Consider the following 27,309-nt stretch of genomic DNA (forward strand, 5'->3'; position numbering starts at 1 on the left):
CACCTGCAGTGCAGCCCCAACTGGATAATTATAATAATGATGAATTTTTTATCTAATAATTTAAATAAAATAACTTATATTTATTGTTGGGGCTGCAAGGTGGCTCCTCCCCGTGCAGTGTGGGTTCTCTCTGGGTTCTCCTGTGATAGACTGGTTACCTGTCCAGGTGAACCTGCCTTCACCCTGACGTATGATTACAATGCAATCTATTTGGATTAATTAGATAATAATCACTGAAGCATTTTTTCTGCACTGAATTCTTCTGGAGTATTTTTTGTTGTATTTTCAGAACTTTTATTAATTACCAAACTGATTTAACATTATATCAAATTTTAAAGTGAATATTCAAAACTAACAACTTACAAACACACACACACATATATATATGTGTATATGTACACTCCAGGTTTACCAGATGCTATTAGCATAAAATAAAATGAGACCGTGATCTACATAGAAATTAAAAACGTATCCAGGCTTTTATTTTGAAGTCAGGGGACTTCAACGAGAAGTCGTGAGTTGTAATCTGTGATCACGTGACCAAATCTAAACCGAGTTTAAACTGCGCAGGCGCACCCCACCGCGCCGCGAGGTGACACAAACCGAGCGCTCCTCCGCGTCATCACAACTTTATTCTGAAGGGATGAGCAGTTCGACCTTCACCGGAACTGCCCGACGGGAGCCGAACACTCCTCAGCCAACGGGAGCGAAGACGTGACGGTGATCCCTGATTGGCTGGATGGAGTTCCGTCTCATCGTCCAGACAGTTAAAAACAAGAGGTGACTTTTAAAACCAGTTCAAAGGCGTAAAGACGACATGATGGTTATACTGGTGTTTATTTAAACACACTCAGGGTCACACAGGGATCACATGACGGGCAGCAAAGTCATGGTGATTATTCAACTAATAAAAAAGATGAACATTTCTAATAATATGAAGGCTGTAGTGACTGATTCTGGTGATTGATTGATTGATTGATTGATTGATTGATTGATGGAACTGGACAGCAGCAGAACAGGAGGAAGCAGCTGCTGTTCATCAGTGAACTCATTCAGACCTGCAGAATGAAGCTTTATAAAGTTTACTGCTACGCTACAGATTCTCAGTGTTTTGTTGAAATTCAGATAAATCTCAGAAACAAAAGTGCTGATTTCAGCTGCAGACAAACAGGCCACAGCTGTGATTATATTATTATTATTATCATATTATTTGACGGATGTTTGAGATGTTTTCCGTTTCTCACCCTCGCTGATATCTGTCAGCATGTAGAACCAACGACTGAACCCAACAGAACGCTGGACTCTGAACACCTCCACTGAGACGACGGTGGCGAGTGCAGGTTAGGAAAAAGAACATCTTTACTGATGTCACAGAGGAGGAAGCAGCTTCTGGTCAGAACCACAAACACACGGCCTGGTTCTGCTCAGTGAGACCATCAGACGTGTTCTGTGTAAAGAATCAGTGACTGTGGTGAACCTGCAGGTTAAAGCTTTACTGGATGAATCCGTTTGTTCCGTCTGAGGACGAGCTGAAGGACAAACGGAGCAGCAGAACCACGAGCCAGAACTCTGGTCCAGATTCTAACATCGGACCAGCTGTGGATGGACGTCCAGTGAGATTATTTATTAATTTAAATGAAAGAATGAAGCTTCGTCCTCCAGATCACGGCCTGAAAACAAGCCGTGAGCGTCGCTGTGGGTTCTGTTCTGGACGTGCTGATCATGTGTTTGGTGGACGAGTCACATTTAACTCTCATTTAATATTTGTTCATTTAAATCACAGCAAAGATCAGCGACTGACCAACACGACGTACGATCCGAACAGAAGGAGAACCGGCCGCAGCACAGCAACAGACAGAACCCAAAGACACCCATCCTGATCCACATCGCCCACGTCTACCAGACACGCTAGAGTCCAAACCGCTGTCCGCGTATTAACCAGCATCAGAACCTGTAACTGCAGCGTAAAACCCGACAGTGAGTGAAGGCTTAGACAGAATAAAACAGAACCAGAACCAACCTCCGTGTCTGAAGCCTCCTCGTGGAGGTTTCTGTAAACCAGAAGAGCTTAAAGTTGAAAATGTGTTGTTCAGAACTGTTGCAGCAAACTTCAGCTCCACTTTTTAAACTTGGTTCTACTTTAGTTCTGGACCACATATATGAAAAACCCCAAAACCCAGAAGTGGCTCCACCTGCTGTTACTCCGTCTCCAACCATCAGCGTCCTTCTGCTCAAACATCTGTTATCTGAAACCTTTCAGTGATCTCTAATAGCAACGCACAGATCAAGTTAAAACATCAAACATCTTCATAAACATCCGTATTTTATGTTAGAACGTTTTCAGAGCACAACTTGTTCTCACATCCTGATGATCTTTTGTTCAGTCTCAGAGCTGCAGATGAAACTGAAGCTCTGCATCAGTGAGATGTTTCTACAGATTAAATCTGGTCCTGAGCAGCTCTGATGGTCTCTGACGGCCTCCAGCCGGATGCTGGACTCTGGATGTTCCCGTCTCAGACCGCCGTTACCTCCTCTGGCTCAGCTGCCGGTACAGCTGGATGGTCATCAGCTGGACTTCAGGGTCTCCAGGCTGGATGTCAATGGCTTTGAGGAAGAAGCCGAGAGCTTCGTCCAGCTGAGCTCTGCTGAAACATTCCTTCCCTCGGCTCACCAGAGAGTCGTAGCTGTCAGCGTCGGCGACGTCCTTCGTCCCGTTGGTCTCCACGGTGCAGCGGTCCATCCTCTCAGAGGAAGCCAGCTCAGGCTCCTCGCTCGATTCCTCCAGGCTCAGGCTCATCGCTGCAGACCGATACTGGTCCTCCACATCCTCCTCCTCCTCTTCATCCTCCTCCTCCCCCTCATCATCCTCCTCTTCATCCTCCTCCTCCCCCTCATCATCCTCCTCCTCTTCATCCTCTGACTTCAGAGTCTCCCCTTCGGTCTCCTCCAGCCGAAGCTCGTCACCACTGGAACCAGCGATGTCCTCGTCGGCTTCATCAGAACGTTCTGGAATCAGATCAGTGATGAGATGTTTTAGTCAGATTCAGAAACATCAGTGAAACAATCTTCTTCAAACCTCAGGCTCGTCTCTGAGTCACTCCACATAAAATCAACCACATTTATCAAAACCTTCCCCCAGAACCTCCTCAGAACATCTGGTTCTGATTCTGCAGCACCTTCATCTACTGACCAGAGTTCTACCTTCAGACTGTGAATGTTCCAGAGGTCCAGGTCCTTCAAGTCCACAGAGGAGGGTCCAGATTCATCACTTTAATGGACTTTTGAATATTATTATTACTATATACTATTTTTTTTATTTTTTTTTTTTGAAGAGTGGATCCTGTCTACAGATGGTTCTGGTAGGTTCTGGAGGTAAACGGTCCTTCCATCATCTAGAACTGGTTCTGACCAACCACCATCACACATGCTGATATGAGCCTGGAAAGTTTACCCAGAATGCACTTTGTAAAGTTTCCTCTGGTGAACGATCAGAACCAGAACCAGAACCACATCCAGGGTACCACTGATGGTTTCTATGTGTCATAGACAGTAAACTGTTCACACTGTGAGACATCCCATAATATATGTGTTAAAAAAGGCTTTCCAGGCTCATGTCAGCGTGTGTGATGGTGGTTGGTCAGAACCAGTTCTAGATGATGGAAGGACCGTTTACCTCCAGAACCTACCAGAACCATCTGTAGACAGGATTCAGTCTGGATGAATCATCTTCTAACAAAGTCCTACAGGGTTCTCACCACAGGTCTGTCACAGCGTAGTGTTAGCGGCTATCAATTAATTGATTAAGAAAATGATTCTAAATTGGCGTCCTGCCACAAACTGCTCTTACTTTACGACACCTGAGTGACATCAGATGTAAACAAAGGCTCAGGCTGACGTCTGACCTGATATAATCGGTTTCTACAAATTCCTTGATTGTCCCCAATTACGATTTCTGAGATCGGATCAGAACATCTCTGCTTGTAACCTGGGAACCTGTGTGGTGACTTGGTGCCATACAATGAGCTGCACTGAGCTACAACATTACCATCATCATCATCATCATCATCATCGGCTTCATCCTCCTCCTGGTTGTCCACGTCTTCGATGATGGACTGTAGCAGCGACCGACGTGACGCCACAGAGGTGTTTCCTCCGACGCTCCTTCTGGACCTCAGAGGGGTAAGACCAGACTTCGGGGTGGAACCAGATTTCGGTGTTGAAGCGCCGAGCGCCTGGAAAGAGTTCTCGAGCTGGCTCTTCATCAGCTGCTGCCCTTCATCATCGTCTTCTTCCTCGCTGTCATAAATCACTGCTGCTCTCTTCTTCCTGGTCGTCATGATTGACTCATCCACCGACTCGTCCACGCTGGCGGTGTGGCTGATGTTCACGCTCTGCCTGGAAGCTTCTCTCTGCTGCCGCTCACACAGAGATTTATTGACGTCGAAGCTTCCCTCCATCTGCAGCTGAGACAGCAGCCGCCGCTGTTGGGCTTCGGTGTCCGGGTCATCGTGATCCGGGTCATCGTGATCCGAGAACATGTCGCTGTCGTCCAGCTGTAACTGGAAGTTCCCGTTTAGGGACTCGAGGCCGGTGCTGACTCTGGATGATGCGTCTCCTTTGAAGCTGGAGTTGGAAGCTTGCAGGATAGAAAGTCTTTTGTTTTGCAGCGGTGAGACATGATGATGACCGAAGTCCATCTCAGAGTCGGAGTTTGAGGGTGAAGCTCCGTTTAGCTGCTGTTTATCTTCATCATCAGCATGCAGGAAGCTGCCGCCACCTGCTGCCTCAGACATCACAGATTTCTCCATCAGGTCTCCAACAGAAGCTTCTGGATCTTCAGCTGCTGCAGCTTCAGTGGACGGCACCTCCATCACCTCCTCTGCTGCCTCCAGGTGACTCCTCTCCTGTTTGACTGGAGGCTGAACTTCCTCCTGGCTGACATCTACAACTTCTGCTGCACTTTCATCTGCAGTCAGATCAATGACTCGGTCACTCAGGTTCTGTTGGCTGTCTTGGTCCAAATCCACCACAACCGCTGACCCGTTCAACTTGTGGTCCTGCTGTGGATATGCAGGACTCTTTTTTGGACTTCTTGGTTTGCGCTCATGTGACCCTCTGCTGTCCCCTGGTTGTCTGAGCCAGGCTGGTTCTGTGCTCGACGCCATGCTTTCTGCCAGCTGCATCTGCAGCTCCGACTCGGCCTTCATCAGCTCCTGGGCCTTCTGGACCCGCCCCTCGATGTAGTGGTGCTCCTCTTGGTTCTCGGGCGCCTCATCGTGGTGGACGTCGAGGGAGAACATGAGGTCGTGGTCAGAGATGCCAAACATCTCCATGGCATGGAGGTGGGCGATGTGCTCGTCCAGCTCGCGGTCGGTCCGCCGGTGTCGGGAATGAAGCGCCTGAAGCTGCAGCTGCGTGGACGACGACCGGGTCTCTTCCAGTGTGAAGAGCTCCTTCAGCTCCTGTTTGCTGAAGTACCGAAACGGGTTCTTCTTGTCGCCGGTGTTCTGCCTGATGAGGGAGTCTTTGAAAACCTGCCGCCGGTAGATCTTCTCCTCCACAGTACCGCAGGTGATGAGCCGGTAGATGACGACGTTTTCAGTCTGTCCGATGCGGTACGCCCGGTCCACCGCCTGGGCGTCCGTCGCCGGGTTCCAGCTGGGATCGTATATGACCACCCTGTTGGCTGCCGTCAGCGTTATGCCGACTCCACCGACCTGCGTGGTCAGGAGGAAGACGGAGTAACTGTCGTCTTTCTGGAACAAAGAGATGCGGCGCTCTCTCTCTGCGATCTGCGTTATCGTACCGTCCAGCCTCAGCACTTTGAAGCCTCTGTTTCCGAGGATACGTTCGATGATGTCGAGCACCTTCCTGTAGTGAGCGAAGATGAGCGTGCGATGACCTTCTTCTCTAAGCCTTTCAAGAAGTGTGAACAGAAAGACGAGCTTCCCAGACTCTGATATTAAGGTGTCGTCGGGGACGTTGGCGATGCTGTGGGCGTCGGTGTCGGCGTCGTCGCCCTGCTGGCTCTCAGCTCCATTTTCCTCCAAACCTAACTTGGCGACGGCTGCAGCGGAGAGCAGCCTCGGATGGTCGCACAGCTTCTTCATCATGGTCAGCTCAGCCAGAGGAGATCTGGTGGTGAGCAGCAGCTCCTTGATGTGGTCCAGGGAGATGAACTGTCTGTAGATGTCCTCCTGAACAGAACTCAGGTACGTCCACACGATCAGGTCGTTCTTCCTCGTCAGTTTGGGCATCACGGCTCCAGAGTCCACCTGAACATTTGGGACTTCGCTGTTGTCCGAGTGTTGCTCTTTGCAAGAATTTGTTCTGTTTGTTTTGTTTTTCTGCACTTCTGATTTGGTCCTGCGGAGGAAGTAGGGTTTAATTATGGCCATGAGGGTCTCAGACATCCGCATCCCAAGGACCTTTTCTCCTGGAGTGGCATCCTTCTCCCTGGCCCGGGTGATGGGGTTCTCATACTCTGTTTTGAAGGTTTTAGCGGTGCCGAGGAGAGTTCCCTGGCAGGCGAAGTCAAAGAGAGCCCACATTTCTCTCAGGTTATTCTGGACCGGAGTTCCTGTGAGCAGAACTCTGTTTTTGGACGGGATGGCGTAGACACTCTTGGCTGTTTTGGTGCCACTGTTTTTAATCTTGTGGGCCTCGTCCAGGATCATGTAGTCCCAGGTGAACTCTCTGCCGTGGTACGACGACACCTGCTGCCAGTTGTTCATGAGCATCGTGTAGGTGGTGATGAGGACGCCGCTCCTCCTCTGGACCTTCTCCAAGTTCCTGGTTCTCTCCCCTTTGCTGACGCCGTGAAACTCCTTGACCCTCATGCCAGGAGTCCATTTGGCAAACTCCTTGGTCCAGTTTGTGATGAGGGACGTCGGCATGACCAGCAGCGTGTGTTTAGCCAGCTCGTTGTCGTACATCCCAGAGAGGAACGATATCACCTGGATGGTTTTTCCGAGGCCCATGTCGTCAGCCAGGATGCCGCCTTTTCGTCCGTCTCTGTGGAGGCTGTACAGGAAGGCCACGCCCTCCCGCTGGTAGTCGTACAGTTTGTCGTGCAGCTCTTTAAAAAGCATCAAACCGCTGCTGTTTACGTCGACAAACTCTTCGTCCTCTTCCTCAGAGTCATTTTGAGCAATCAGCTCCTCGATCTTCTTGATCCTGTTTTCCAGTTTCTGACTCTGGTGGATGTTGTACGCCAGTCTGAAGAACTCCAGCGCTTTGTGCATGTCGCCTTGTCTGGCCACATCTTTACCGTCCTGAATGAGTCTGAAGGAAAGGAAGCAGAGAGGACAAGACGTCAGCGCGACGCTCAAACGACAGCTGCAGGTAAGTTCCCTGAGTTCCTAATCAATCCATTAAGACAGAACAGAATCCCCTCAGCAGACTGGTGGGTTTATCGAGGCCCAGTGTTCACATGTGAGAAGCTGGACGAGCTGCACGTTGGCTCAGCGTCTGTCAACACAAATCAGGCAATACGTTGCTGAACGCTCTCAGATTCACTCTGGCAGCTTAAGAACACATTATTGAAATGTGACCTATTTTTAAATTTCATGAATTTTGTCCATTTTCATGCCCTGATCTGACCACGTGGGTGTTTCACCGTCATGTGTCCTTACAGATCTGAAGATGATCCGACCAAATAGGGTTGTGTTGCTGAGCCTCCTTTAGGTTTTTTTTGTTTTTGTTTTTAAATGAAGTTATCGTCATGAGTTCTTTTGAATTCAACCAAAACCCAAATATTACGATACACGGTTCCACAACTGCCTCATAGTGCCGTTTCAGCATCTGGACAACCTTCCAACTCACAATGAAAACAAACAACAATTATTACATTATTATTATTGTTATTTTCACATATTCTGAAGGTGATTTTACTGCTTTGGAGCGACATTGAAGCCTGCTCACCACGTCAGAGACAAATCATCAACACATTCATTAACACAAGCCCTCATTAGGCCCCAGTATAGATATCCTTTTACATATATCACATATATAAAGTAAAGCAGTGGGCTCCGTGGTGGATGCCTGAGTGATCATGATGATCCTAAATCAGTTCGCTGTTATACCAGCAAGGAATGACCCAACATTCCTAACGAGTCTGGATGAATCACAGGTCACATATTTTAGACGCAAACACACGAGAACCAACATGTTCAGTGAACTTTTAAGAACAGTTTGAAGAATTCATGACTGAAACTTCTGAATTTCATCTGATCTGATGTTAACTCTGATTTCTTCAAAAGCTTTCATAGAAAACCATCATAATATTCAACCTACAGACAATCAGTGTTTTCAGTTTATAATGAACCTTCTGTGCAGTATTTTGTCCAACTGTATGTGCAGCACTAATACCTTCAGTGTACACCGGATATACTCCTGAAGGAGGCTCAGCAACAGAACCGTATCTGGGTCGGATCATCTTCAGATCTACAGGAACACACGGTGAAATATGACAGTGATGGTGAAACACCCACATGGTCAGATCAGGGCATGAAAATGGGCAAAATCCATCCATCATCTCTACACCTTCATCCTCACCAGGGTCATGGGGGGCGGAGCCTATCCCAGCTGACTCAGGGTGAAGGGAGGTTCACCTGGACAGGTAACCAGTCTATCACAGGGCTACACTTAGAGACAGACAACCAAGCACACTCACATTCACACCTACGGACAATTTACAATCACCAATTAACCTCAGCATGTTTCTGGACTGTGGGAGGAAGCCGGAGAACCCGGAGAGAACCCACGCTGCACGGGGAGAACATGGAGACTCCACGCAGGAAGATCCCGGGTGTCCTCACCGGGACGCCAACCGGCAACCTTCTAGCTGCGAGGCGACGGTGCTAACCACGGAGCCACCTGCAGTCCCGACAAACTTCATGAAATTTGAAAATGCATCACATTTCAACAACGTGTTCTAAACTCTCACAGTCCTGATGCTCATGGTTCCTGCATAAACACGGTCTAACACCTCTGAGTGCTTCATCTATCAGACTCGTCCAATGAGGGGCTGGAACACAACAACTGAACTTTTGGCCATTTTGTAGGAAGTCAGAAACACAGCAGATCTGATCACGTCTTTGGGTTCTACAGGAAAAGCTAGCCCAGGATGAACTGTTTCAAAGCTCCATGTGTCAGACTGTACGAGTTATTAATGTCTGAAGATGGTCTTTCATTCTTTCAGAGGAACCTGAGAGGGTGACCTGGGAGCCTCTGGTTGGTTCATAGGGGAGGAGCCTATTTCCTACCTGTGGTACTTTTCCTTCCTGTCGTCTGTGTCGATGGTCAGAGACCTGCAGAGACAAAGTCGGATTAAAGACTCGTGCAACAACTAAACACACATCTGTAGTCATGGTCAACATCACCTCTCTCCTAGTGCTGTGTGGACAGCAGGGATCGACTGAGACGACACGCAGCGTTTCTCAGATTATCATCATGTTTTTAATAAACCGATTCCCACTGAAAAAACCTGAATTTAAAGACACTTGGCTCTGATGCCGCCTCCTCTCCGGCTGCATTCCAAACGACATACAAGCACATACAAGAGCTGCTTGATGACTAATAATCAGTATCGGCCCTGAAGGAACCCCCCATAGAAAGCTTTAATGTGATCATGATCCATTTCTGCTGCCAGATCCTCATCAGCCACTGACTCTGTTTCTCCTGCTGTCGTTAGACCTCAACGCTGTTTTATTCATCGAACCAGGCAAATGCTGTGATGTGGTTCTGGTGTTGCTGGACTGAGCTTTTTGACTACTTCATGACGAACGTAGCTCAGGGGTTTCCCACCGACTGAGCCCTTCAGCTCATGTTCACACCCTGAGCTTCATGTCTGCGGTGAAGCTCTGATGCTTCTTGTGACTGTTTAACTGCGACTAAAGGGATGTTTTTTCTGTTTATACCATCCTGACTGATCTACTGATCTCAGACCACACGGCCGTATTTACTGTCAGACTTTACACCAAAACACCGCCGTGCTTCGTCCTGGTGCAGCATCGACACATCCAGAGCTGTGAATTATGAATATTTTGTCCATTTGAAAAGCAATATTAGTACTTTTATTTATTTATTAGCATTGTTTCACTTTTTAAAGCAACATCATAATGTTGCTTTATTCATTTATTTTTTTATAAAAAATATAAAATATATTAAAAACTAAAATAAAAATAAATAAAATAAAAAATATGTCGCTTTAAAAGCAAAGGAAATATGTGCAGAAAAATGTGCGCAGTAGGAATGTGGTTGTGCATATTTCCTTTGCTTTCAAAGCAACACTATAAAAAATAAAAACAAATAAATAAATAGAAAGAAAATTTAAAAAATGAAAACATTTTTAATAATTTTCTTAAATAATAAATAAACTAATTTAAAAAATAAAAATACATAAAAAAATAATAAAAATAGTAAACAAAAAATAATAATAATAAAATCTTATTATTTTTATTATTTTATTTATATTCTATCTTTCATTAGCATTTTCTTTTGTGGATTCATATTGCCACATTATTTAATAACTTATTCTTCTTTTTATTTCTGCTCTTATTTCATTATTCTTTTGTTGATTTATTTTTGTAATTTGGTGCTCTCACTGCTCAGTAACTTACAGACAAATCTGTGCAACATGAATTCTTCATCAGTATTTCTACTCAGAAGAGAATCTGTGCAATATTGTTACTGACACATTCAGATGAATTTGCACAACTGAACTGATTTGTGTTTATTTTTCTACTGATATTTCCTGAATCTTCTTTGCTGCTGTAGCTCATCTGATCAAATAGGTCAGACATCCTTGTTTTAACTAAAAACACATCTCTGCTGTGTGTAAGCTCTGGACTATAATGTTTAAAGTCACATTTAGCCAAATGAAAACGTGCATTAAGTGGCTTTAATTGGTCCTTTAAGGATAATTCGACCAGTAGAAACAGGAAACATGTCAGTGACATGATGTCAACATGCATCAGACTTATCAGGATGCTGCAGGTAACGACAGTAAATCACTGTCCAGCACCAAATACAGACTAAATGAACTCCTCTACAGTTCGGTCGGTTCCTCCTGACTACCGGCCTGTCGCTCTCAGCTGATTTCTGCCTCCAACACCAGCAGCAGCATTTCGGCTCAGTTCGCAGCGCGTTAGCTCGGATGCTAACGGCTAGCCTCCCGCGACGCCGCCGGTAACGGCCGCTTCTACTCACTTCTCCAGCTTGCTGGAAACCTCCGTCACGTCCCCGTCACGGTGCGACTCGTCCATCGTGATAACTGCAACTCTAACCGGCACCGAAGATTCGCCGAATCCCGTTTTCAGTTCGCGGACTCACGGAGAAGTTGGTGTGTTTCTGTGTTTAAACCGGAGGCTCTTCCCCCCGCCAATTCCTCCCAGCGAATCAGAGGGCCGTCGCGTCACTGCGCTGTCCAATCAGAGAGCGGAATAGGCGGGACCGACAGCAGAAGACAGCCAATGAGCTTCTCGGAGAGTTAAACCAGGAAATCAGTTTGAATCATTTTGAACTGTTTTATATTTTCCCGGACATTTACGTTGAATTTGGGGAAATCCACATGAGAGGAGAAGTCCCACATTCAAACTTGGGAAAGTCCTGCAGGTTTTCCAGGTGCTGGGAAAAACAATCACCTGAAACAAAACAGGAACATCAGAAAACTGAGTGTGACGCTGAGTTACTGAAATAAATGAGGAATCTTAAAGTCATGTACATGCAGCTGAGAGTCAACGTGATGAGCCCAGCTGCTCCCATCTCTAGGAAATCATACGAGTGTTTCATAACTTTTATTGGTTTTTGTTTGTTTTTAAGTGAGCAACATTTGAATCGATGCTGCTGAGAAGGAACTGTTTGGTTTTAAGGCAGCAACAAATTCCTATTGAATCTTGTAACAGATTTAATTTTGGGATCAGCCAATAAAACACCAAATGCGTGTTTTGTTTTGTTTTGTTTTAACTCTATGTTTAAAAAGCTTATTGGAAGCATGAACTTTTTAAGCTGAGGAGTAAACAATCAGTAAAGACACCTAAATATGAGGCATGTAGAATACACACAGATACAAACAGTGGTTTAAGGATGTCCGTGTGGTTTCGCTGTAAACGGGGAACACGTCATGAATCCACTGAGCTGATCTGTTGTTCCATGTGGACGTGCTGGACAGAACACTGGACGCCTTGTTTTGTTCGCAGCAGAATCATGGTTTAATATAATTCAGTCTAAACCGGGGAGCAGATCAGAGTCAGCTCGTGCTTCACTGGGACACGTCTCAACGGGTCCCAGCAGAACCAGGAGTCAGCAGAAGCTTTTACTGGAAACACACAGATTATACAGAGAAACACATTCTGGCAGCTCTCGATGGCTCTGAATGTCTAGATTTTAGATTTTCCAACCTGCAGAGCTCCACCTGCAGCTTTCCTCTCTGATCCAGAAATCTGACCATCAGTGAATTATTACAGAACAGAAAGCAAACATACTGCATCATATAAAATTAAGTTTATAATTGAGCAAACAGTTTCAGTCGTATATATAAAGTATAAATGTTCCCACGCCGTCGAGGCTTTCACACGAGAATTCAGAATATCGGCGCCGACTCCAGAGCTTTGACTCGAGCAGCGAACACCAGGACGTTCTTCTCCACCTCGGCATTGATCTGCTTCTGTGACGCTCGGGGGTTCTGCTGGACGAACTGTGCGATGCTCAGGATGCATTCTCTCTGAGGAAACACAGGAACAGACTTATGCTCAGCAGAGAAACACAAGTAATGAGGTGAAAACACAGACGATGCAAAAAGTCTGCACAGAGAGAAGAAAGTCATCAGTGTTCAAATGCAGGAAGCAGATTATAAAAGAGGTCAAAATACTTAAAAACACTTTATTTCATTGTGTTATTCATTTCTGTGGAACTTAAGTTGAAATGTGTGATCAGCAAGTTACACAATCTGTGAATCTGGTCGTCTGAGGCTGATCAGATTTAACTCGACCGACTGACAGAGAATCTCAGATTTCTCATTTGCTTAAAAGTCCTTGTTGAAGAAATGTTATGAAATCGCTGTGGTGATTAACTCTGTTGGTTTTAACTCCATTCAAATGGTTTCACAACAGTTTTTAAAGTGTTGGAAATGTGTTTCTGTTGAACTTTGAGTCGGTCAGAAACTAGTTTTGCTGCTGAGAGTCGAGTCGGTGGCAGAGCTCAGCCACTCAGCAGCCTTTGCACGGGTTTATTTAGAAAACTACTCAAGTTTGAGCCAGAGATGAATCCAGTGAAGCTCCTGGCTGAGGAGACGTCACCACTGCTTCTTCCTGCTCTGCACCTTGTAGGCCTCCACTTTGTCCTGGCCGGTGAGTCGGTTCAGCAGCTCCCTGCCCACCTGGACGCCCGTCACCGCCGCCAACACCCGGCGGTCCTCGTCAGTCTGGGAGGACAACCAGCGCAGCAGCGCCACCTGCAGGAGCAGCAACACAGTTATCAGCTCATCTGACAGAAGGACCAGCAGCTGTTTCCACATTTGTTTATAAAAGCTGTTGATTAGAAGTGATCGGACAAACAAACAAAACCTTAAACCAGATTAGATCCTAGAACTCTCTCCTGTCTTTGATCAAACCATGAACGTGTCTTTTTGGTGTGATTATTCTGACCCCAGCTGACGGGCGGGTTCATGAACCTGACTTGAAAATTAGCCAAATAACACAACAAGCGTATCAGACACCACACGTATTCATGTTCACTGGTATTTTACACTTGTTGAACCTTCACAGTGTTGAAGCAGATAAAGCAGACGTGTGTTTATTCAGCCTTTCAGTGCATAAAAACCAAAGAAAACAGAATATTTAATGTCAGCTGGAGTTTATCAGGTCAGTCTGTCTCCTACGAGCAGAGCCCAGAAAGCTTTACTATGACAGCTACCAAACATTTAGTCTCTTTAGGATTCAAAGCACATGTTCAACCATGTTTATGTTTGTTTGTTTGTTGTTTTCTGTCTCTGTCAACAGAACCCTGAAGCTGCTGCTTGCTGATGTGACAACAGACTGAGCTTCTGTTTAAACAGATAAACGACTGAAGGAAGAATCTGTCTGACATCAGTTATTCACATCCTGAGACCAAATGATGGAAACAGGATCAGTTGTCATAGCAACAAGTCCTGAAGCCCAGCAGAGTCCAGTTTATGGATCAGCAGCGACAGAATTGATCGTTTTAATGAAGACAGACACGATGAAAGTCTTCTGCTGAGGAGGAACACGGAGGTTATTAAACAGCATTTACTCTGAACGACGTGTTTGATTCATCCGTGAGAAGCTGTGAGTTCCTCTGATGTGGCACCAGGACGGACACCAGGCTGATCAAACCGATCCGGGTTCTGGTCTCACCTGCTGGAATAACTGCGCGTTGCTCATCTCTCCTCCTGAAGCCGACATGGCGGAAACCAGGACGAAGAACGTCTAAAAGCCTGAAACCCTCAAAAACCTTCAGACGTCTGACTGAATCCGGTCCTCTAAAGTTCCTCTGTCGTCCTCAGCTGCAGCTAAACTCGGTAAATGTAGATATTTACAGAAAAATCTCCGCTTCAAAGTGCGTGAACGGTCTCTTCCTGTTTACGTCTCCTTCTTCTTCGTGGGTCTTGAAGCGGCTCAGCAGCGCCTCCAGCGGCAGCTGCAGACATTTGTTTAGGTTTGGATGACTGTTAATAGTTCATAACAGTTTGGGGATGTTTTGCTCAGAATGATCTGATATTTTACAGACATTTTCTTCATTTTTTAAGGGATTTAATTTCCTTTTGATGATTATTATTTGAAAAGGGCAGGAACAATCTCACCGACCCTTCCCACCCCCACCCTACACCGCTGTGACCTGCTGCCCTCCGGCCGGCGCTTCGGGTCTCTAAGCACCAGAACATGCCGGCACCGGAGCAGCTTCTTCCCTCAGGCCTCATGAAGAGTCAGTAAACCACTAAAGACTCCTGTTGCACTCCTCTGAGCATCACCATCACATGTGCTGTAATTTAAACTGTTTTCTCATTTATTACTTGGTTTATGTCTCTTTTCACAGTACTTTTTATTTACGTAGTACTTTTGTACTTTTCTTTTACATATTTTATTTAGAATTTCTCAGATCTAGATTCTATATTTATTCCTGTCTTCTTCTTGTTGTGCACCAGACTCATTCACTACACCTTATGTGTGCGAGCTCACTGGGCAATAAAAAGCTTCTGATTGGGATATTTTACTATTATTGCGATTATTATTCTGTGATTCTGATCCAGAACTCTCCACCTCAGCAGCTCCTAGCGACACCAAACCTTCCAGTTTTATGTCAGTCTGTGTTCTGCACGGTTTGTTCATACACGAGTCACAGCCTGATATTCAGAACACTTTATTCCTACAACATGAACATGAACACAGTCTCTGAGGTATGGTGTTGTTGTCGAGGGTCCGGCGGTCTCAGTTCTGGTCTTTGGGTTTGGAGAAGGAGCCCAGCTGCTTGGTGTTGGCGTCCCTCAGCTGCTCCAGCTGCCTCTGGCCTCGGCGGTACAGGTACTCGATGTGCATCACGTCCGTCTTCTTGATTCGAGCGTTTTCTCTGAACTCGTCACGGATTCGGGGAATGAAGCCCGGTTTGTCCTGACCGGCTCTGAGGAACTGCCGGTACAGAGCCAGAACCTGCTTCTGCAGCTTGCTGTGCCGCGACATCGAGTCGCCAGAACCAGCAGGACCCGAGCAGGAACCGGAGCTACGCCAACATGACGCTGGGATCAGACTGAGCTGAAGTGAAGAGAAATCCTCCGTCAGTGAGCGACAGCGAAGGTGTCCTGGTGGAGAACACGGAGGACAGTGAACGCACCACCACACGTGTTGTTCTGCTGAGGAGGCTCTGATTGGCTGATGTCTGACTGCAGGAGGAAGCAGAGTTCAGATGATTGACAGCAGAACATGAGAACCCTGTTGAACAGAAGCTGCTCTGATTCATCTGGTGTTGGGATAAATGACTGAGTTGTTCTGTGTGGTGCTGGTACTGATCCCAGTGGACCATGTATTGATCAGTGGTGGATCCGTGGAGCCTCCAGCTGATCAGTGATGTCACCTCCACATGCTCATCCTACTACTATCATCACACTGTGTACTTCCTGTTTATTTCTGTATTTTACTGACGGTACCTTCGTTTCTGTCTCGGACTTTTCCTGCTGTGACCCTGAAACGCCCCACAGCGGATCATCTCATCCTGCTGTGACTTATACATGTGGGCTGTTGTGCTGTGGAGCTTCATGGATGAACTTTTACTCCTCAGCAGTGCCTACATCTCCTCTCCTGGATCGTTATATTTTAGTCATTATCCAGCTGAACCGAGCATCCACATCTCACACACAGACTGTCTGTTCAACCTGACGGTGGTTCAGTGTTAACATGTGAAAGCTGCTGAGCTGTGTTCACATCCTCCCACCTCCTCTGCTGATGCAGGAGGAGCAGTGAGACCACATGTTGTGCTTCTAGCAGCTGGACTAAACTAAACGCCACTAAACATGCAGGTTTCATTCAGCTGCCGTCAGTATTAGAGTAAAACCCACATCAGACAGCAGATGTGGACTAAAGCAGAAACACTGAGTATGAAGCAGGCTAACTTACCCTTTAAACGAGAGTTCCGGGTTCAGAGCGCCTCCACGAGTCAAACTGTTCCTCTAGCTGACAGAAATGATTCACATTGACATAAATCTACGCGCTATTAGCTGTGTTAGCTCCTGTAAACAGCCTCTGTGTGACCTTACTGCATGTTACAACACCGGAGTGCAGTGGAGCGGGCGAAAACTACAAAAAAAAACTACAAAACACGTGACTTCCGGTGTCAAATCCTGGGATTGAATATTATATTTTAGAATATTACCTCAAAGGTAAATATTGTTAAAGACTGTATAAGCTAAAATAACAAAACAATATAAAGTGCTATTGCTAAAAGTGATCCATCGTAAAGGTGTGTCTCACGCAGGAACCGGAAGTGATGTCACTTCCTGCTCGGTATCAAATACCAAAACAAAGCGGCAGCAGAGAGAAGCTAACGGCAGAGATCTGATGGAAACCGGCTCACGGAGCAGCTGAATGCTATCAGGTTCGTCATTTGATTCCCCGGAATTGTCCAAAACGTTTCAGGAACATCGGAGCCGCTCAGTAAATGTGAATAAAACGGAGAATAAAAATAAACATTTAGCGGATTAGCTGTTAGCATTAGCCTCAGTTAGCTGCTGTCAAAGCTCAGAGATTTATCCCTGTGACGGAACAGAAGCACAGAGGATCATTCTGTTCAGACTTTAGCCAGAAGTCACTCAGACATTTTCATGGAAATACAAACATTGCACACTCAGTTTGTTGTTGTTGTTGTTGTTTTTACACACATAAGAATCTGTTCAGCATCAGTTTTCTTTCTACATTTAGAACAACCTCGTTTCATCTCATCATTGTCCACATCCAGAGGAACGTGTGCGATGTTTAGATTTTCTCAATATCAAAGAATCTGGAACAATATCAAGGATTCAATGAGCTTTATGTGTGATGTAGGCTCACATTCACATGTTAGTGGTTTGAAATTAGTACTCAGGTCCTGTTTTTTGTTGTTGTTTTTTTAAGTAAAAGCCTAATAAATAATGAGTATAATAAAACAAGAGCAAAATATAAGTGAATGTAAAAATACAGCAATAAGTGTAGTAAAAAATATAAACACAAAGCCACAATTAGATGTTTAGCGCTACATATTTGTGTAGCAGCGCGGTAGATTGTGATATTGCACTTGGTGGTTAAAATATTGCACATACATGGATAAAGTGCAGTTGGTGCGTGTGTGATGGTGTGAGGCTACAGAGCAGTTCAGCAGTCTGACAGCTTCAGGGCAGAAGATGTTTCTGAGCCTGCTGGTTCTGCTCTGGATGCTCCTGAGCCGCCTGTCTGAGGGGAGGGGCGGGATGGCTGGAGTCCTCCATGATGCCAGAGCCCTTCCTCTGCACCGTGACGAGTAGAAGTCTGAGGAGGTGGGAAAGCTGCTCCCTACAGTCCTCTGTGCAGCCTTTCCCACCCTCTGCAGAGCTTTCTTCTCAGCTGCTGTGCCACACAGTGATGCAGCTGCTCCACCTCACAATGGTAGAAGCTCCTCAGAACAGAGCTCCCTAGTCCAGCTCTCCGCAGCTTCTTGAGGAAGTAGAGGCGCTGGTGTGCCTTCCTGACCAGACGGGAAGTGTTGGCGCTCCAGGTGAGGTCACTGGATATGTGCACACCCAGGTGCCTGAAGCTGGAGACCACTTCCACAGCTGCTCCTCTGATGTGCGGGGGAGGGGGAGGGCGCTCCCTCCTGAAGTCCACCACCATCTCCTTGGTCTTCTTCACATTGATGCAGAGGTTGTCTCTGCACCACTGCACCAGGTGTTCCACCTCCTCTCTCTATTTGGACTCATCGTCCCACTGCTGCTGTGTCGTCCGCCACATTACTTGTGTGTTTTTTGTTTGTTTATATTTTATTTTGAAGGAAAATAGGTCAAAGCAACTGCTGCTGGTTTTGCAAAGTTTTGAGGAAAGTGGGAGGAATGAGGGAAGGATCAGAGGAAAACACTCGCAGAGAAACTCTTTCACATGTGACCAGACAAATGATGTCAAACGTTCCACTTGTGGAAAGAGTTCAGGAGCCTTTTTATGATCCTCGTGAAAGATGTGGATTCAGCAGAGACTCGTACAGAAGGAACAGAGTTTGTTTTTGACTCTGCAGACTTGGTTTCCTACGAGTTAGTTAATCTGAGACGAGTTCTTCACATCAACACTGAGATTTGGACTCACTGGATTAAACAGTAGTGGACACTGTGTGGAAGAAGGAACAGTAGAACATGTTCTGTTCTGTTCAGAAACATGAGCAGCTGATGTCTGCTAAGAGAACAACCTCATGTGTAAGAGACCGTCTACAAAACCACCCAAGAGTTTTAGTTTAGTTTTTGTTTCAGACTCTCTGACAAACTAATCTGAAGGTTCCTTGTTTGTTTTTCGCATGAATTTTTGAAATACAGATATTGTGACTGACTCTCCAACCAGCTGGGGGCGCTAACAGCCAATAAACCTCAACCAAGAAGAAGGAGGAGGAGGAGTTTGGTATTTTAGCAGAGACATTTTTAACTGACAGATCTCTCCATGAAACTTCCCCAGCTGATTATTTATAACCATAATTTTTTTTACTGTATCACAAGATAATTTTCTGAAATTATTTGTATGAAAATACAAATTATATCGTTAAAAACTTTGTATCTAATTCCTACTAAATTAAATCAGTCAATTAATAATGAACCAAAGTGCCCAGAAACTGAAGAAACACTGTTGAACTGAAAATTCAGGTGTTTTATGTGGAGGCCAGAGTTACATGTGAGACGAGGATTTTTATTCGCGCCTCAGTTGTTTCTCCGGATTCTCTGTCCAAAACAACAGAACGACAAAGAAACGCGTGTGAAGAGCTTCTGAAAGGCCGCGGACAAAGCAGCCGGATCAGACGAACGACGTCAAACCTTCAAATGTTCACGAGTTCCAAAAACATTCTAAAAACACATCCTGACTTTCTACAAAATGTCCTCTTTTCTTTCTTATTTTCTTTGTTTTTTAAATGTCTTTGAAGGAACGTCCCCACTGTCGAGAAACATTCGGACTTTCTAAAACAACATTTCTAAAAATGTTTTAACTTTTTAAAATCGTCTTCACTTTTCACAAAATGTCTTCACACAAGTTGATTCTAACTGACAAACTGTAAATTCAATATCCTGTTTGTTGTTCTGTCTTTCTTTTTTTTTTTAATTTCTTATTATTAAAGAAGGAGTTTAAAGGCCTCGTGGATAAGAACAGCTTTGGTTGGTGAATGCCAGCTGTTCCTGCTCCTTTCTTCTTCTCTGTGCCTCTGTTTGCATTCCTGCTGTTTTAACCTCTGTGCCGACTCAGCCGCTGTGTGTTCTGTTGCTGTGAAAGAACAGGAGGAGCTGGTTCTGCAGACATGGAGGCGTCGGCGGAGGAGCGGCGGCAGGTGGAGGATCAGGTGGAGCGTCTGCTGAGCGGTCAGGGCTCAGAGGTCACCGGCTGCGACGTCGGTCTGGAGCAAAGCAAACCGGTAACTCTGAGGAAGAACGGGACCTACATCGTCTGCGCCGTCATCTTCAACGACAAGGTGCAGATCAACCGGCTGCTTTGTCCAGCAGAAAGTTCTTCACGGCTGTGTCCATCACCAGTGCTTTTATCTTACCTCCTTCTAACTCCTCCTTTAGGATGAGGTGCTGATGGTGCAGGAGGCCAAGCAGGACTGTTATAAGCAGTGGTACCTGCCTGCAGGAAGGGTGGAGGTGGGCGAGAGTCTGGAGGAGGCGCTCAGGAGGGAGGTGAGGACCGAACCTGAACCTGAACTGTCCCAAAGTCTCACAGCAAACTTCAGGTGACCTGAGCTGCGGCTCTGTTTGTCTACAGGTGCAGGAGGAGGCGGGGTTTGAGTGTGAGCCAATCAGCTTGCTGCTGATCCAGGAACAGGGACCTCAGTGGATCCGCTTCATCTTCCTGGCCAAGATCACAGGTCAGAGGTCACCTCCACCTGGTTCAGTCTAGGGCAGGTGTCTCAGGTGAAGTAACGTTTTCTCTGTCAGGTGGGAGTCTGAAGGGTTTGGCGGCAGCAGATCAGGAGTCTCTCCAGGCGTCCTGGTGGGACCGGCGCTCCGTCCTCCACCTGCGAGGACGAGACATCCTCCGACTCATCGACAGCGGACTCAAGTACGACATCCTGTGTTTGAGCTGAAGGCTCGTCCTCCACCTGCTTTTAATGACAGCAATAACTTTTACTTGTAGGAAACCCACATGTGAACTTTCAAAATAAAGGTTTATTGTCATTATTCTCCGTCGTCTTCAACGGTCGAAACCCCCAGAAGTTGCGTCCACTGTCACATAGAAAGACAAAGCAAGCACGTGTTCACATGAGGAGAGCTGATGTTTTCTGCTTGATTGTCTCCTGCTGAGCGTGAAGCTCCACACTAACGGACCCTGTGCCGTCTTCAGGTACCGTCAGGATCCCTGGCATCCCTCCACGCTGCCACAAGACCTGAGCTGCCGGCACGTCGTGCAGAGACTCGTCCTGGTGTTCGTTGGAGCTGAGGACCAGATCTGGGTCCTGCTGATCAGAGGTAACGCTGACCTCAGTGTGAAACGGTTGCAGCTCCTCTGACCTTCTGCTGAGCGTCACATCTTCATTTAACCTTCTGAACTCCAAGCAGCTTCTGTCATTAGGACACAGTTAGAACAATGGGAACCAAACCACACGTCACAGTTTGCTGAGTGACGAGGACAGAGAATGTGAAATGCTCGTCGCTAACCCAGGAATGACCGACTAGGAGCACTAGTCCAGGACTGTTAGTAGCTAGTTTAGGGGTTGTAGTCACTGGGCTAAGGATGCCAGTTGCAAGTCTTGGGACGCTAGTTACTGTTTATGGAGCGCTAGCTGCTAGCCCAGGAGCTCAAGGACTGTTGGAAAGTTAAAAGTCTGATTATTCTTTCAATTTTTACCATTTCTGGCTGATAAATGTCATTTAGATTTTTTTTCAAATTTGGAGTTCAGAGGACTAACTTGAGTGGTGTCAGGGTGGATGTAGCTGAGAACCATGAACCTCCTCCTCTGTCCTGCAGCCCCGGTGCTCCACCTCCCCACGGCGGCGGCGCTGAAGACCCACGCTGTGACCTGGGCAGCCAACATGGTGGTGCAGGAAGCCATGCCATCGGCGTACTACGACCACGACGTCAACACGCTGGGCGTCTTCAGCCTGCAGCACAACGGCCGGCAGCACGGCCGGACAGACGGCGTCTGCTTCAATACGCTGGTGGCGCTGGTTCCCAACCACGTCCAGCGCGACGAGGACGGGCAGAAGGTGGAGCCTCCAGCAGCAGGTCGGCCTCCGCCCGTGGAGAACCAGCGGTACACGTGGTTCGAAGTCCGAAAACAGACGCTGAGAGAGAAACTGCTGGAAAAAACCAAAAACACGTCGGTGCTGCCGATCCACAGCCTGTACTGACCACAGCCAGGACTCTTACTGTGAAAGGAACCATTTTATTCTGAAAGATTATTTATGTAAATGCAGCAATAAAGTAGAAACAGACTGTCAGGGAATAGCTTCCGGCTAGGTCGTAAAGGTCATGAACTCCAGTCTGTTCAGCCAACTGAGCGTTTGTTTGAACTTTGCAGACTTTGAGGTCCGTCCTCCAGCTCGTGGCCCAGATCAGACGGACCTGAATTATTTGACCTTGTTCTGTTGTAAAGTTGCGTTTTAATAACCTGCTTCACTGTCTGATTCACTTTAATGTTGTTTTATTCCACCACAGAAGAGCTGCAGCCAACAAAGTTCTGCTGTTTTATCCACGACACCGCCCGGTAACTGTTAGATGTAGCACAGAAATGTGTCGCTTCAATTTAAACAGCTTTTAAATGTGCAGTAACTAAAGTGCAGTCCTGTGCATTGCTGATGTGTTCTGACATGATATTATTGTACTGACGATGAACACGGTGGCATGTGAAGGTTTGGTTGAACTTTTGTGAGCAGCTCAGTGAGTAAAAAATCTCCAAAATCAAATTATTATTTTCAGCATTTTGGGCAACATTCAGTGTTTTATTTGTTTTGTATAATTGTAGAGTGTAACGGTTTGGACACCCCAAGAGACTCCAGCTCTGGTAATGTCACCAGATCTCAGACCTTAATTAGCTTGTTAGCGGTGGTTTGTTGTCAGTTCTCAGAAACTTCATCAACAAACTGCTCTGAGCAGCTGACAGAACTCAGAACAGTGAAGTTCCACAACAGGAACAGCTCTAAGAAGACTGTGAATAGCCTCAGAAGACTAGCTACCAATCTTTGTAGGCTAGCAACTAGCATTCCGAGGCCCATGGCTAGCCTCACTAGCCTGGGAAACCCAGTTGCTAGTTTATTAGTGCTTTCACTAGCCGAGGAAGGCTAGCCACTAACCTGAAGGTGATAATTGTTCATCTAGGAACGCCAGTCGCCAGCACAGGATCACTAGTGGCTAAGAAATAAATGACAGTTTGTTAGCAGGTTTGTATCTGAGCTGTTAAACTTTGAACTTCACAATGGTGTGACTAAAACAACAGTTCCAACAGTTTCCACTAAATGACGTGACGAGGCGTCTGTTTGCCAACACTTGTCTTTATTTCGGTTTAACAGCAGGATGAAGGAAATTGTTCTTGAAATGCGCCTTCGTTGGGGTGCAGTTCAGGTCTGGTTAGCAGACTTCTCCGTCTTCACCTTCCTCATGTAGTTGTCGTTGAGGTTCTTGAGGTGTTTGGTTCGACTCTCCAGACGGACCAGCCATTCCCCCCGCAGCCTGAAAGACACAGGACGGTTTATCACCTGGTGAGCAGGAACAGACATGAATGAAGGTAAAACCAGGACTGGACTCGTCAGGGTTCTGTCTCAGACGTTCATGTTCATTCTGAAACTGCAAATTCCAGAGAATTTGGGTCTAAAATTTGTCAGAGGAAAATCTACAATAAACACGACGCTAACTCTTTCACAGATCAAATGTACTTATGGTGTTGTAGTTTATACACACTGAGAACAGAAACAGTCAAATATAACGGTATGGACCTGAGTGACCACAGCCATCTCCCAGAACAAGACCCAGTGACCATCACTATAGCAGATATCCAAGAAAGAGGGTCAAGGATGAACAGCTGGACAGCATCAGGCCCCAACATGATCAACACCTACTGGCTAAAGAGGCTAACGGACGCCTAGCAACACAGATGAGCCAGCTGCTAATGGACAGGACCCATCCAGAGCGGACAGATCTGATAATGAAGGATCCTCAGAAGGTCAATAACCTGCACAACACAGAAGCTACTGTCAGGCATCATGGCGGCTAAAATGAGTGAGTACATGAGCAGGGCCCAAGAGTTGCTACCAGCAGAGGAGCCAAGCACCAGCTACTGAACGACAGAGCAGACATTCAAGACTGTAGACCAGAAAAACCAACCTGTGCTCTGCCTGGATTGACTACAAAAACCTACAACTCACACACATGGACACTGGAGTGGCCTCAGATACTGATTCCAACGTAGAACTACCATCAGCCACCTCCTCTACATGGATGACATCCAACTATACGCCAGACAGCAAGACACTGACTCACTGATCTCCATCACTGGGACCTACAGGAGCGACATCGGAACGTCATTTAAACTGGACAAGTGTGGTCGGATGATATCCAAGAGACGCAAGATGATCAGCACTGAATGGGTTGAACTACCAGAAGGCAACATAGAAGATGTTCAGCTACGAAGACCTTGGAGTCCCACCGACAAATGGAAACCATGAGGCGACTGCTAGGAAGCCAGATACCTCCACGGAGCGAGGCAGGTCCTGAAGAGTCGGCCGAATGGACAGATGTGACGGCCCTGCCCAGTACACTGTTGGGCCACCCAGGGTGTCTACATGTTTTGGTCTGTTTCCTCAGGTCCCTGATCTGCTGGAGACTGAGTGGGCGGTCCTGCCCCTCAGATCTTTCTCTCTCCACACTGTCATTTGGTTTGTGTTGCTACACCAGACAACATCTCACCACATCACATCCAGGCATCTACGCCACTGATACCACTGACATGAAGACAAGGAAGCTCCTCACATGAAGAGTTTCACCACAAGTCCAGCATCCTGAGACTGCACACAAAGCAGAAGGAGGCTGAGGACTGGTGAGCACCAGAGGTACTATCCAGGATGAAACAACTAAGATCCAGGAATACATCAGGGAGGTTTCCACCTGTGATGATCTGCTACATGAATACTTAAGGCAGCAGAAACCCAATGATGATGAGGAGGAGGAAGAAGATAAATGTCCATCATGGGAGGAGAAGTCCCTGCATGGCCTGTTCCACCGACAGAAGGAGTGGCTTTATTGAGAAAACCCACCATTGGCTGGGAAACGCTAGTCTGACAAACAGCCTGGAGGCCCTAAGAGGCCAGGGTCTACCACACCAGACGGGACTCCAGGTGTGGGCTGTGAAAAGGTGCACCTGGGACAGTACAGCACATCACAGCAGCTCCAAGATGCAGGCAGCACAGCATATATGGAGCTGTAACCAAGAAGCTGGCTTGGTCTACAGCAAGGATCTCCAACTCCGGTCCTCGTGAGCTGCTGTCCTGCAGGTTTTAGACGTTTCCGTACTGCAACACACCTGACTCAAACGAATGGATCATTAACAGACTTGTGTAGAACTTGACAACAAGCTGTTAATGATCCATTAATTTAAGTCAAGTGTGTTGCATTACGGAAACGTCTAAAACCTGCAGGACAGCAGCTCACAAGGACCGGAGCTGGAGATCCCTGGTCTACAGAAACATCTGCGAGGCTAGAAGTCTGAGGATCAAAATGGAAGATATCTCCACAGATGGTAGAGAATGATCAGGCTAAAATCTGCTGGGACTCCAAATCCAGACCGATAAGCTGGTTGGTACCAACTAACCAGACATCACGGTGGTCGATAAACAGAAGAAGGCAGCAGTGACAGATGTAGAAATCCAGGTGACAACAGCTCAAAAACAGCTCAGAAATACCAAGAGCTGAGAGAGGAGCTGGAAGAGATGTGGAAGGCAAAGGCAACAGTGGCACCAGTGGGGATCAGAGCTTCAGTAGATCACAACGTCTGAGATCTCCATCCAGATACCTTCAGGAACCTTGAGGCTCCCAGACCCTGGCAAAGAACCAAGCTCGAAGAACACATTTACAACAATTACGGTTGAAGACGTGACCTTTCTACAGCGTGATCACATTCAGTCTGGTCTGTCAGAGGTTTGTTTCAGGGGACGGGATGTCCTCACAGAGATAGAAGCCGGACAGCAAAGTGAAGACAAAGAAAGTTCAGACTGTACGTGAGACAATGTGTGTTTGCGTAACCGAAGCCGGCGCTCAGCTGTTCCCGTCGACTCTTTGTCACCTTCCTGCCGAGTTTTCCGGATTATTCCATTTGTTCTCTCAGCTGCTGATAATCCTCCTGACCTCCGGCAGACAGATGGGCAGACGAACAGTAGAGAGGCAGACGGACGCTTTGACACTCGGCTGGTTTTCTTCCTCGGCGACGTCTGAGCAGCTCTTCTGCTTTTCACTGCAACGTCCAGCGAAGACGGATCGCCGTAGAAAACACGGACTGACGGAGTCTCTGAGTTTATAATCAGTTCTATGATTTAAAATGTTTATTATTAATGTCATCATTTTCCAGAATGTTGCTGCTATCTGACAGAAAGAAACGTCTACAAGAAGGACTGAAAAATAGAAAATAAACTTATTCTAGATTCGATAAAATCCTTGAAAAAAAAACATGTTGACCTTAAAAAGAAAGACAATAGACCACAACTGTAGATAATGTCCACATCTAAAATATAGATTTGTATTGTATTTAAATTAATCTTATTTTACAACTGCAGCGTCGATCAGAAGCATTCACCCTCCTTGTAAGTCTTTTTATTTATTTATTATATTGGACGATTATTTTAAAGAGTCTTTATGTCAAAATAAAAACAGATTTTTTACAAATCAGTGTCAATAAAAAATGTAAAATATAAAACAAGTGGTTGCAGAAGTACTCAAGCCTTTAAAGCGACACACAGTTAGACCTGAATGTGCCTGTTCGTTTATCGTTTGTTTTTCCAGTCGACACAGTGAACGAAGCACAACAGCTGAGCGTTTGACTGTTTGATGACTGTTGCAGCTCAAACATTGAGTCTGTTCTCAGAGTAAAGACGCATTTTGAAGCTTTGCATCATGATCCGGTTTTAGACGTTATAGGTTTACTCTCAGCCTCCTCCTCGCTGACTGAAGCAGCCGGACGCTGAATATTTATATCAGAATATCTTCTAAATTCGTCCTGTGTGTAAGCGTCCGACCTGCCAGCCTCCATCACTCATCGCTGCCAGATTATCACCTCGACTCGCTGCAACACATTTTTCCAGCCGCTGCTCGGGTCGCACATAACAGGCACAATTATCGGGGGCTACAGTCGCGGTTAGAGGCCGGGGGGGGCGGCGGCGGCCGAGTCGGAGGGTCCGTGGTAACAGATATCCAGAGGATTAGACGATACACAGCACTGATAGGAGGAGGATTAGGCCTACAGGGTAATGGATAGCAGAGGGATTAGCTGAAGAGGTGGCGCGAGGTTAAAGAGAGAGGGCCGGGGTTAGGAGGGATCGGGCTAATGGCTGGTAAGAGGTGAAGGTTTAATAAGAGGATACGAAGTGGAGGAAAACGCCTCAACAGCACTTTGTTCACATCATGA

The 27,309-nt window shown here is 46.4% G+C and overlaps 3 protein-coding genes across 3 annotated transcripts; 1 reads left to right on the top strand and 2 right to left on the bottom strand.

The window, feature by feature from the left end:
- Positions 1–460: 460 nt before the first annotated feature.
- ercc6l (excision repair cross-complementation group 6-like) lies at positions 461–11,356 on the bottom strand. The gene is made up of 4 exons (XM_008296324.1): positions 11,212–11,356; positions 9,267–9,311; positions 4,046–7,284; positions 461–3,006 (listed from the first exon to the last, which is right to left on the bottom strand). Exons 1-4 carry the CDS (start codon positions 11,265–11,267, stop codon positions 2,525–2,527), a joined length of 3,822 nt encoding a protein of 1,273 aa, XP_008294546.1. The 5' UTR covers positions 11,268–11,356; the 3' UTR covers positions 461–2,524.
- Positions 11,357–15,362: 4,006 nt separating this feature from the next.
- Positions 15,363–16,934, bottom strand: sdhaf1 (succinate dehydrogenase complex assembly factor 1). Its single transcript, XM_008296325.1, has 2 exons — positions 16,626–16,934; positions 15,363–15,895 (listed from the first exon to the last, which is right to left on the bottom strand). Exon 2 carries the CDS (start codon positions 15,693–15,695, stop codon positions 15,447–15,449), a length of 249 nt encoding a protein of 82 aa, XP_008294547.1. The 5' UTR covers positions 15,696–15,895; positions 16,626–16,934; the 3' UTR covers positions 15,363–15,446.
- A 3,067-nt stretch (positions 16,935–20,001) lies between these two features.
- Positions 20,002–22,606, top strand: nudt18 (nudix (nucleoside diphosphate linked moiety X)-type motif 18). The gene is made up of 6 exons (XM_008296326.1): positions 20,002–20,172; positions 20,270–20,380; positions 20,466–20,568; positions 20,639–20,762; positions 21,045–21,169; positions 21,669–22,606. Exons 1-6 carry the CDS (start codon positions 20,002–20,004, stop codon positions 22,049–22,051), a joined length of 1,017 nt encoding a protein of 338 aa, XP_008294548.1. The 3' UTR covers positions 22,052–22,606.
- Positions 22,607–27,309: the final 4,703 nt, after the last annotated feature.

The sequence above is a fragment of the Stegastes partitus genome, unplaced genomic scaffold, assembly GCF_000690725.1.
Source record: "Stegastes partitus isolate 25-593 unplaced genomic scaffold, Stegastes_partitus-1.0.2 Scaffold1120, whole genome shotgun sequence".
Lineage (NCBI taxonomy): Eukaryota > Metazoa > Chordata > Actinopteri > Pomacentridae > Stegastes > Stegastes partitus.

Bases quoted from the DNA above. Each gene is read 5' to 3' on its own strand.
- ercc6l (XM_008296324.1), bottom strand. From the start codon at position 11,267: ATGGACGAGTCGCACCGTGACGGGGACGTGACGGAGGTTTCCAGCAAG. The intron at 9,312-11,211 runs GTGAGTAGAAGC...TTGTCTCTGCAG, and splicing joins GTTTCCAGCAAGCTGGAGAA to GTCTCTGACCATCGACACAG. The intron at 7,285-9,266 runs GTAGGAAATAGG...CCTTTCCTTCAG, and splicing joins AGGAAGGAAAAGTACCACAG to ACTCATTCAGGACGGTAAAG.
- sdhaf1 (XM_008296325.1), bottom strand. From the start codon at position 15,695: ATGTCGCGGCACAGCAAGCTGCAGAAGCAGGTTCTGGCTCTGTACCGG.
- nudt18 (XM_008296326.1), top strand. From the start codon at position 20,002: ATGGAGGCGTCGGCGGAGGAGCGGCGGCAGGTGGAGGATCAGGTGGAG. The intron at 20,381-20,465 runs GTGAGGACCGAA...GTTTGTCTACAG, and splicing joins AGGAGGCGCTCAGGAGGGAG to GTGCAGGAGGAGGCGGGGTT. The intron at 20,763-21,044 runs GTACGACATCCT...TGCCGTCTTCAG, and splicing joins CTCATCGACAGCGGACTCAA to GTACCGTCAGGATCCCTGGC.